The following is a 12,321-nucleotide window of genomic DNA, read 5'->3' on the forward strand; positions in this document are numbered from 1 at the left end:
ACAAAAACTAGCCGTTTTGTTTCCGTTTATGACCGTTGGTGTATAAAAAAATAAAGGTATGTATTTGTATAATTTTATGGTAATAATATGGTGTATATAATATTAGACATATTTAAATAATTATGTATATCATATCATATTATTATAATGATGCGTCATAAGATATTTTATTTAAAAATCTTATAGGCTTTTATACTTGTCGTATCCCTTACCGGGAGTGTGGGATGTCGTCTTAACATCCTCCCAGGATTTATAACAAGTTTTTGAAAAATTTATTTTTATTATTAATAATAACATTATATTATATATTAAATATATACACAATAAATAAATAATAGTAAAATAAATATTATTACTTTTGTTACCTTTTTCTTCTGTTTGGAGCTTGGAAAAGGATGGAGGACTTTTAGAGCTTCGTGCTGATAACGTGTTGTGAAATAGTAAAATTTATGGTAAAAAGTAAAAATCTGAAACTCTCAAAATTTACCAAACTACACACTTTATAATATTTTTCTCTCTACTCAATTGTGATTTTCTTCACAAATGAGAGATCTATTTATAGGAAATCTTTACAAATAATCCAAAAATAAAATACATCATTACCTACATCATCACACACTAATTTTCAATATTTACAACTCTTATTTTCAACATTCAAATATTCAACATTCAAATATTCAAATATTCAACATTCAAATATTCAATGCTCACATTTTAAATATATTTTTCAACAAATATCTATTTTCTAAAATTCATATATGAGAAAATTTGTTGCGAGAAAAGATGCCCTTTTAATTAAAAAAAATAAAAATCGAAAGAGGAACATATATCCCTATCCGAGGATTGCCAGTTTTGTCAACATGTCTCTGCCCGGCGACATTAATGCATTATGAGTTAATAAATAATAACCTTCCGTGGATATAATTAAAATTACAATCAAAGCGACGCCTAGTAAGATTTTCCGAGTAAAAAACGTGTTTGCGAACACTTCATGAAATCTGCATCAGCGTATATATTAAATTTTATTAATCGAAGACGAGACTAATTAATTGTCAACGTAGACGGTGGATCTGGTCTACTCATTAGATGATTACTTTTCCCGCTCAATTATTTAGTTAATACATGCATGTTCACATATCTAATCGATTCATCTGAATTTTTTAGATATAAAATCTATAAATATTTAAACATAATAAGAAATTAATACCATATATACACAAATACGCATAACTGTTTCAAACTTTTTTAAAAAAATAGTATTTCATGTTTTACTAAATCTAACTTCTGTTCAATTTGATTGAAATTTATAAACCGGACGATCAACGATTCGTATTAGTCGTACACGAATGTGTTCTAATTTTTTTTTTTAAAAAAATACATAGTTGTGTGGTTCAAATTATAGCCGCATCGTCGTTAATTTTTAAAATAAATCGTAGCTGTCACAGAAAAATGGGCAGCCCTTTGGATTACCGAAAAGGACAACTCATATACGTTTTCGATATTTATATCTCACTGATTAAATAGTTTATTTTGTAAAAAATGATCGATGAATAAGATTCTACTGGGTGTGCCACTTTATTCTCTTGGGATCGGAACTCTGCTTTGGAATTTTAATGCCCCAAATCTTCGAAAATTCGGTGTACGTAGTGTGTTATTTGTTAGCTTTCAAGGTAGCCTTGTATGTAACTCTACTTTCCTTTCCAATAAAAATATGCAGCATCAGTCTTTAGATAGCGTTGGAATTGATGGATTAAGTGATCATTTGACTGATTATCAGAAGTTATATTTTTTTCTCCACCGATACTTTCTCAGACGAGACTCTCGAAAAGTTTTTTGTTCAACCAGCGTGATTTAAACACCGTTGTAATCAAAAAATAAAAATATGCAGAATTAATTACAACAAATAGGAAAAATTATTATTTAATATATATGTCCTAATTATATAATTTTTTTTCTCCGATTCTACGTTTACTAGCATTTTTCAATTGTGATGCTGGAGGCGCATTAACAAATTAGAGGTTGAAAACTTGTGACTTGGAATCATCTTTTCTTATTCTCTTTACTAATTTTTAAAAGTTATTAGTTCTCTCGAAAATAAAGTTAATTATTTTTAGGATTTATTTTTTATGCTAAATATGTAAGTAATATCAGTGTGATACACACCACATTGATAAATTTTTTTAATTATCTGTGTATACTGATATTTATTTTTTTTATAATAACCAACTTATAAATTTTAAATTATATTAAAGATGATCAAAATATTTCTTTTGAATAAATTATAGAAAATTTTAAAATACATAATCCAAACAAACTAAACAAAAAAAAATATAGGTGATGATTTGATTTGGTTTTTAATTATTAATGGTTTGATTTGATTTGATTTGATTTGTTATTTGGTAAATAAAACAAAAATGCCTGGTTTGGTTTTTGTTTTTCATGGCCTTTTTTTAAATAAAAAAAAAGTACGCTGAACTTCATTTGTCCACTTCACCCACCTTATGCAATACCATTTCACATTGAACAAAAAAAATACGAACGACTTTAAACATTTGTCAATGCTTAAAATTTCATAAATGATGTCATTCAATATATATATACACACACACACATTAATATATTTAAAATTTATTTTCAAACTCCAAAACAGCCCCATGAACAATTTAGCTCAACCTTCGGCTCATAAAAAATCCCCAACTCGAGTTTAAAAAATCATAAATGGAAGAAAATCAGTTGAGTTGCGATCGATGGATTTCAAATATATATTAATTTTATACGTAAATTTTTGTGGGAGGGTGAGTCAATTTTGAGATACATATATTCTATTTGAGTCACACATGAAATAATATTACTTTTTATGTCAAAATGTATAATTTTTTATTGCAAATATTAGCACGGTTGACTCGTTTCATGAATAAAAATCCGTGAGACAGTCTCAAATATAGTATATAACAAAATATGCAATTTAAATAGTAACTGGTGATACATTTGAAATACATCTAAGATGAATATATATATCATCTAAAATATCTCTCTCTAGATCAGAGAGATCAATTAATTCAAGAAAACCTTAAGAGTATTTAACATATCGATTTCAAATAAAACAAAAATGAATACTCAACAAGTTTGGAACATATGCTAATGCCGTAGAAAAAGATCAATTAAGGCTAAGGCCTTCCCTGGGTTTTCAAAATGTGAGGTTAGGACACTCCATAATCTACGTAGTACAAAACTGCAATAAATAAATAAAGGTGGCATAATTAGTTTTCTTTTGTGTCGTTAAAAGTGGATAAAGAAAATTAGGCTACTTTGAAAAGAGGAGGCATAAACTTTGGTGACAAAGAAGCCACTTTCAAAGAATAAATTCCACCAGACTGTATTTCTTAAACTTCCAATTATTTTTACAACACATGGAATACAACATGTTTTGTAATGATAACCTGCTAAATTCAAAGTAGACATGACATTCTTGGTAGGCTGCTGATTTAACCAGGAATCCTTAAAACTTAAAGGTGAAACGACAATGAGAATCGTCGTACCTACAAGCAAAGTGAAGGCAACACACGTCCAGACTCCAGCGGTGGAACCACAAAGTTCATCCAGTCTCAAGCCACCCAATTAACACTATGGAACTTCTGTAGTTTCAAGAAAACTACACTTCCTGTGATGAATTTATTCGTTACTGTCAGGATATGATATGCGATGCAGGAACATTGACAATTCAAGCAGCCGCAATTTTTGCATTGAGGTATTTAGTTGACAGTTTTAGAAGCATTTCACGTACGTCAAATTTCGACGGATATAATTTAAATGCTAAAACCACTGAGATTAATTTATCGTTCTGATGGCTTTCAAAAGTGCGATGGGACGTGCGTGAAGTAGAAGTTCAGGAATCCCTTGTGGGACAGCTGAATGCAGCACTTTAACTCTTTTTTTGTCAATGGCCGCATCCAATAGGTGATACCAACCTTAACTATGACTACTCTGTGCTATTATCTGTAGTTTCTTTTTCCAGAACCGATACTTTTCTCACCAAGTCGTATTTCCTTTCTTTCCTTTCTTTTCAAGTATATATACATGAGTGTAGCCAGATGATTAATCCTTATCATTTCCACTATTCTTTTCATCATAGTTCAGACACAAGTTGTAGCATTTTAGATTATCCCATTTTTTGAAATGGCTAACCAACAGCCTCGTCCAGCATGGTTTCGGTTCCCTGCATTAGGTAATCGTCCGATTGCACCACCTCCAACACCCAATCCCAATCCTACTCCACTTCAGCCTCCAGTTGCACAGCCAGTTCCCATCCGTCCACCCCAACCAATGCCAACTATAGCACGCCCAATAATTCCTACGATCCCAATTATGCAACCTGTGCAACCTGTGCTACCAACTCAAACTCAAGAGCCAACACTTCCGCCTAGCACTGCAGCTCCACAACCATTACCCCCTGTTCCACCAAGTTCTCCAATGTCAAACCTTGCACCAGTAGAGGTTGCAACTCCACCAAAGTCTACAATTAAACCATCTGACACTGCTGCTCCCCCACCAGCGCAAGTTGAAGCTCCACTGAGTTCTCCGGTTGTACCTCCCGCTTTTCAACCAACTCGACCAAGCGTACCAGCCACTTTACTGCCACCCCAGACTCCACCACCAACTTCCCCGACCATTGCTCCTCATGCAACTCCTTCAGTCCCAAAAGCACCAATAACAGCTTCAAGAAATGTACTACCATCATCTTCTCCCACACCCGCATCTCCTGAAGTAAAAACAAAATCGCCATCCTCCTCAATGCCGACTTCTCCAGTCTCAAGGCCTGTTGCAAGTCCAGCAGCAATTAGTGCCACACCACGGCACAAGACAGCAACACCTCTTTCATCTCCGAAAACAGTAAAACCTTGGGAGAGAACCCCGGAACAATCTCCAAAAATCAACCATTTATCTCCATCTCCTTTCAGTCTGCCACCTACCCAGAAGACTGAAGATGAGAGCGAGCCAAAGTTCCCTGCTGAAATCGAACAAAAGAAAGTGCTAGTGCAAGAAACCACTGAAAAGCCGAAGGAATCGACTAACACTCTTAACCAACGCGTTGATTCCAGTGGAAGGAGAGACCACGTGATGAACACTAAAGGCACTAGCAAAAAAAATTCTGATTCTGAAGAGTCGGACATGAAGGTGATAACGCTTGCAGGGGAGAACAAAGGTGCCATAATGGAATTACGTCCGAACCAGAGGAAAAATCAGCCATCGGGAAACCCTCAGCGTATTTCCAAAAATAAAAACAATTACATTGGAAGTAACTTGGATCAGTCGAGCAATGAAAGTGGTGAAGAAGGAAAATCAAACAAGGATGGAAAAACTAGCAGGGGAATGGAAATGCAATCTTCGCCAACAGCGGTATTCTTGAATAGCAATGTTCAGGGAGTGAACAATTCAATCCTTTACAATTGTAATAATCGTCACAATGATCCTGGTGTCCATATCTCTCTTACAAAAAAGGCAAATGGCAGCCTCCAGAAGGACCATCGTGGAAAAACAATTCACTAAAACGCTTGTGAGGCAAATTTTTTTTTTCTTTTTTCCTGTGTGTTTCATTTATCATAAACTTAGATTCTGATACTCCAATTGTAATCGGAAAGCATACATTCTGTCCTGTTTAACTAATGAGTGAAGAATACTATGTACCTCAATCCTTGATTTAATAAAACCTCTTTTTATTGAGCAACCACAAGTCAGCTTTGGTGGTGAATTATTTCTAAAACTTGTGCAAGCTTAACCACGGATTATAAGATATTCATGACATTAATCAATCAACTAAATATATGTTTCACTTGATAATTTCCTCAAACAGAACAAATTTGTCTAGTTTCCACAAGAATAACTGGTGTAAACGTCTGCATTTGCATACAAATTCCTTGTTACTGTGTACACGAATTGAATTGCTTTGGAAGAAAGCTTCCCAATGACTTGACAACACAGTAAAGAATCGGTTTCATACTTGCAATGACAAGAAAAAGAAACATAATATTTGCTACTTACGGGATGAAAGTGGTGATGATACTTCTAGTCTAAAGATGAAGAACAAAGATGGATGATTTCATTGAATGAAAGAGTAATGATATGCCTCTATATTTTGCACAAAAAATACAGAAGAATCAAATCAAAGTAATCCAATAATCATATGGGATACACAAGAATGATATTATAGTGTTCTAATGGTTACATCTAAATCTAATGATTACATCTGAAATACAATACAATCACATCTCGTCACAGTTTCATACAATTTTGATGTAATTAAGTAGCAAACACAAGAACGAGAAAATGAATGTGATTTTATTTTCTTTTGTCACGAACAAAAAAGCAGATATCCGTACCTATAGATATTTAAGAACATGTTTTTTTTTTTTTTCCCAAAAAACAAGAAAAAGATGATTGAGGATTCACATAGTGAGGTATGATTCCGAATATAGTGAAAGGGCACTTAAAGATACAGATAATGGACTTTATTCACATTTAAGATTAACAAAGCCTGGAAAATAGTAGTTTTACAAAGCAAATGATTTTTTTGAAAATTCCCGCTGTGGTTAAGGGAGTATAAAATAACCCCTTGACCAGCTTAAAAGCAGCACAATAAGCTTCATTTACTCAAGTTAGTGATAGAAGATAACTTGCATAGAATAATGTATGAATTTTAGTTGATAAGTTCAGATTATATGTATTCAATCTAGTTCAAAATCCGAACAAAACAAGTATCTAATAGCTGGCTAATTAATGAGTACTATTCCTTTTCTTAAGATTAGTTTATTTGGAGGTTAGGCGAGAGAAAAACGTTGAGTTAAAACTTGGAACTCAAGGCTCACTCAGGACTTTAGCATGAAAGCGGATTAATAATTACACCTTTTGTAATGCTAATACCAAAGCCCACGAAGATGCACGAACTTGAGGCTCCACTACCTGAGATAGACAGGCCGGACCTGTTATGAGGCAGAAAAGCAATGGCCTCAGTTTCCGGCCTAACAAAGGGCTCAATGTTTTTTGTTTTTTTTATATATAAATATATATAAATTAATTAATTAATGATAAAAACAATATTAAAAAAACTAACATCTTTTTTTGTTTTTTGGTTGTCACTTGTCAATTTAAAAAACTTATCTCTTCTCTTCGCCGTCTTCTTCTTTTTTCAATTTTCTTATTCAATCATTTTCAGCATATTTGATCCATCTTATCGGTCGTATCGGTAGGTCAAAAATTAAAAGCAACCATATTTTAGGAAAGCTCTCGATGAGTGCTACGTTTTGGTGCCATATTAAAGTGTTTCTCAAAACTTTACGATGAAAGCGGAACTACTTTGACCGACGATATCTCAGCGGATATTGGCCAAAATTTCAAACCCGAGCCCAGATTTAGTCAAAAATTCCAATTAAACTCGATAACCTAAACATATGCTTTAAGAAAACATATGTTTTAAGAAAACTGAATGATACTTAATCTGCTTCCTGGGCTTTGGTATTGGCATTAATCTGCTTAGCACATTCCCGAGTGAGCTTAACGAAGCGTTCCCTAATTTCAATGTTTATAATGGCAAGTCACCATCATGTTCAATCCCATATACTGGATTGACGGCCAGGTGATATCTCAAAGAAACACACACGAATTAGTTTCATCTCATTCTAAGTCAGATTATGTTTGGTTTAACTTCAGGGTCATCACAGCGAATTTTTTTTTTTTTTTTTTTTTTTATGATGATAAAGAAATACCACCCTAAATGTTTCATTACAAGAAACAGAGAGCATAGAATTAAGCATGTATGTTACATTCACTAAAAGCAACAATCAATTAAAAACAAACAGCAATCAATTAAAAATATGAACCAAAAAATGCCCCACAAGCTGAAAATGAAACTGATGAAAATATCAAACACTACTACACTACCTCACATTAGCGATAAGGGCCGAATTCAACTTGATCATACAGAACACTTTGGTGTTCGGTAATGGTCAACAAAACGTTGAAAATTATCAAAATGCGTTCGAGACACCGCCTAGGCGTGCGCCAGACGGCCGTCCACTGCCTTGATTTTTAGAAAAGTGATACCTCTAGACATTATTAAAAAAAAACGGCCGTCTAGGCTGTTGCCTTAGAGATTTTTTATTTTTTTTTAAAAAATATTGTTCGACATATTTTTACGGTCAATTTGTACAAGATATAGATGATAAATATGTCATTGATTTTGATATTTAGGTTAAAAAAGAAAAAAATTGTCTAAGCGTGGATTGCTTTTTAGAATATTGATGATTATAACAATAATAATAAAACAAACGTTGAACTTAATTGTTGGGTTTTTGTTCAAAAATAATAAGATTGTAGTTGAACTTTATCCGGCGCTAATCAAATCAAATAATTAAAAATGAAGTAAATGAAATTCTCAAGACTTAATATGGGGGGGGTTGGTAGTTTCGGTTCCGGTTTCGGTTTCTTTTTAGATTTCGCACGAATAAGAAAACCAACTATATTTCTACCTCTTCATTTCGATTATTAGATCGGTCCATAAAATACTTGAAATATGGACGTCGCAGGTGAACAAAGAGTTGAATTCATTGCGTCATTGGTGGATTAAGCCAGTTAAATTGTGGATATAATAAATTTTATTTTTCAAATAATAACTTTAGTTGAATAAAGAATTTTCTCAAATATTTGAATTGAAAATTTATTTATCCTATAATCTATAATAGTTTGTTGTAAAAAAATGATGATATTAAGTTGTGTTATACCAAAAATATTTACAACATAGACCGATAGTGAAACCACTTGTAGACGAGGAAGTACAGTAGATGGACATCTTCATGCATGACCGACAGGGATTGCTGTACAACAGGTTGAGTACAAATTTGTGATGCCAAACAATGGAAAACGAAGAAAGAATAATCCAACCGATGTTGGATAACTAACACACCCATTCACGTCAAGATATGAACTATCTAGGGACGTGAAGTTTACAAATGACCCAACTATGGACAGAACGGGTGGCTCAACTATGGGCAGTCCAACACATAACGATAGAACCTGAGCTCTGATACCATGTTAAAATTGGAACTTGGACCTAACTTAACCCCAAAATCTAGCTCAAGGGGGGTGGATTATACAAGTCCATATATGCAACTCCCAAGTATTTTATCCAACCGACGTGAGACAACTAACAATATTTAGTAACCAAACATGCCACTATCACTCGATCAATATATTTATATATACTTGTGTCTACGAACCTCTGACTGACATTGTTAATCAGTTGAATGGCTTATGTGTGTTTCAGTGGTCGCCGCTCGAAGCCCGTCATCATCGGTCACGCCGAAATTAATTGTAATAATCCTATATAATGATTTGGCTGTAATTTGTTGCCTTTGGTACAGAAATATTTCTGATTCAAAGGCAAAGGTAGCTAGCTAGCTAGCTAGCAAGTGACCCAGTTTTAAGGATGGTACATAACATGAGGGTATGTTTATGAATTCTCACTATTTAGGATCCATCGAAGGCCACACGTAGAGAAGCCAACAAGAGTCTCCCAAACAACGCTATCCGAGCGGGCCATCTATTTGTGAAACGTGGCAGCCATTTGTACGCCCGCTTCGTCTCTGCGACTCCACTTGCCACTTAATATGTTTCGCCACCACCTTCACCATAGCTTCAATTTCATTCAGTTCTTCAAAATCTCCCGAGAAAAATGAAGGCAAGTACTTCTTCCTGAGTTCTTTTATCAGACAATATCTCCATCGTACAAGTTAATTTTTTCCTATTTCATATGCTTGCATTTTTTCTCTCTAATTTTTTTTTTAAAAAAATTTATATAAATGTAGATCTTCAACTGGGTTCACCGCAAGCTCAAAGGTAATGTACCCTGTTTAATTTATTTTCTCTGTTTGGATCTATCATCTATTGATGCATGATGATTCAAAAAAAGATTTTTTTGATCATGTGGAAAACCGACAGACGGATCGGCAGATCAAAATGCAAAGAATAATAATGCTATTTCTGATGAAAGTGGTGATGCTAATCAGTTTCTGGTCGATGACAATGCGTTTGTTGATTCCGTGTTTGGTTGCTGGAAAGGAGGGATTTTAACTATAGGGACATTTGGATACGATCCATTGACGAAAGATGCTGCTGAAGTTGACGAACAAGATTATGATCATGATCTTGAATTTCACGTCAATGATCAAGGCCATGAATCCGAAGAACTCGAATGGGCTGAAAATGATGAAACCATTACAGATTCCGAGGAGGAAGAAGTAGACGACGAAGAGGAAGAAGAAGATGAGGCGAACCCATTAGTGTACGCAGTTTACTCACACGATTACGAAGCGTTGCTCCAGCGGTATGATCCCGTGGCAGATTACATTAAGACATATGGAAACAAAGATTTCGATCAAGTGATGATGGTGATGGAGGAGAATGACAGGGACGCGGACGCGGACATGAAGAAGGATAGGATCACACTTGCAGACCTGTTCTCCGCTGATCATTGGGATGACGATGAGTTGCAGAAAAAGCAGAGCAAGAAGAAATTACACGAATTAATGGAAGAGAAAGCAAGCTCAAAGAAACACAGCCATGGCCGCCTCGGCTTTGCTAAGAAGCTGCTGCTTCCTGGAGACTCCAAGGATGCTCGCCCTATCCACAAATTGCATCGAGTAATTAAAAAATTGGATTAATTTGGTTGTTTTAAAAAAATGAGTTTAAGAATATCGGGTTATATAAAATTAATGGTGTTTAATTTCATGTGTAATTAGTTGGTGAGGAGAATTTTGAAGAGAAAGATCCATCCGGTTAACAAGGAAGTCAACGAGAGCAACATGGAGGTCATCCCCAAGGTAATGAATCAGTCCAACTCCTTCCAATTGCTCAAGGTGCGACTTTCTATATAATTTATTCTTTATACGATTTCATCTTTATGGTTTTATCATTAATTTCAAGGTATTTAGTTGAGTCACTCGGCTAATCAAGTAATTTGACGCAGGATTTTGATGTTTAGCATATATATGTTCTCTAATTTACTATTAAATGTATATACATCAAGTCTTTCTGTCTATAAGATTTTAATAACGTAAAATCAAACCGACACCTCTTCATTATTGAGAAAAGTTTAAACTGGTGTTTTCAAACCCGTCTGAACTGTCAGTTCGATTGGTCCAGAAAATGTGAGAAAAAACTATTTGAAATCGGTCAAACCAATGAAGAACCGGTTGGGACCGATTCAGAACTGGTGCGACTGGTTCCCACATTTTATTTTTTAAAAAAATATCAATTTTTTTTAATATTTTAACTTTTATTTTGTGGTTATATATATGATTATTTTAATTTTAAATTTTATTAAAAATATTATTTTAATAATATTGGACTTTATTTTGATTTATTTAAGTTTAAATTTATATAATTATATTTAAGATATTAAGAATTTAAAATATATTATTTACTATATTATATTATTATTTTATATAATACAACGGTTTTCTGGTCTGATCGTCAGTTTTTTCGTTTGAATCATTTTTAAAATAAACCGATTCAATCATTCGTCCGATTATGAAAATATTGATTCATGCTATATCATGGCAGACGTTTTCGGTCGAAGTAGATGTTAATCCATTGTGATAATTGTATATGTTGTCATAGTTAGGTTTGCCTTTTATTTCCCTACCGATTATGTCTCTTGTGAGACGGTCTCAGCGAATCTTTATCTGTAAGATGGGTCAACCCTACCGATATTCACAATAAAAAGTAATATTTTTTTATGGATGACCCAAATAAGAGATCTGTCTTACAGATAAAGATTTTAAATATATTTTCGTTGTTTTAGATAATCAAAATTAACAATTTAATATATATATATATATATATGTGTGTGTGTGTGTGTGTGTGTGTGAGAGAGAGAGAGAAGATATACATTTATTTTCTTATTTGGTTGCAGATAGATGGCAATGGTGCTTGAGCAACATATGTACGTGAGGATCCGAAGTTCTCAATCTGTGTGTGCTATTTTTGTGAAAGGGATTGTAATAATGTGGTTAAATCATTAGTGTGTTCTACTCGTTAAACACTGCAGCTTAAATATTTCCTTGGCATGAACGTACTGCAATGGATTTGTTTGTTTGTTTTTTTTTTATTCCCAGTGTTCTATATGTGATGTTATTTTTTAAAAAATTTCTGAGTGCTAGTAATGTCAAGTTGATATCAAACCTCTCCCCATTTTATCTAAGTTTTACACCCAGCTGTAATGTATTAATTATTATTATAATTCATGTAAAACATTGTTGATAGTGTGAT

At 33.7% G+C, this 12,321-nt stretch overlaps 1 protein-coding gene across 1 annotated transcript; it reads left to right on the forward strand.

Moving 5' to 3' along the window:
• The first annotated feature begins 9,461 nt into the window (after window positions 1–9,461).
• LOC142520292 (protein TILLER ANGLE CONTROL 1-like) lies at window positions 9,462–12,226 on the forward strand. Its single transcript, XM_075623295.1, has 5 exons — window positions 9,462–9,730; window positions 9,858–9,888; window positions 9,991–10,691; window positions 10,791–10,907; window positions 11,966–12,226. The coding sequence occupies exons 1-5, from the start codon at window positions 9,725–9,727 to the stop codon at window positions 11,984–11,986; spliced, it is 876 nt and encodes a 291-aa protein (XP_075479410.1). The 5' UTR covers window positions 9,462–9,724; the 3' UTR covers window positions 11,987–12,226.
• The last annotated feature ends 95 nt before the right edge of the window (window positions 12,227–12,321 follow it).

This window comes from Primulina tabacum, chromosome 1 (assembly GCF_025594145.1).
Source record: "Primulina tabacum isolate GXHZ01 chromosome 1, ASM2559414v2, whole genome shotgun sequence".
Taxonomy (NCBI): Eukaryota; Viridiplantae; Streptophyta; class Magnoliopsida; order Lamiales; family Gesneriaceae; genus Primulina; species Primulina tabacum.

Coding starts and splice junctions, on each gene's coding strand:
- LOC142520292 (XM_075623295.1), top strand. Junction 9,889..9,990: donor GGTTCACCGCAAGCTCAAAG/GTAATGTACCCT, acceptor GAAAACCGACAG/ACGGATCGGCAGATCAAAAT. Junction 10,908..11,965: donor ACTCCTTCCAATTGCTCAAG/GTGCGACTTTCT, acceptor ATTTGGTTGCAG/ATAGATGGCAATGGTGCTTG.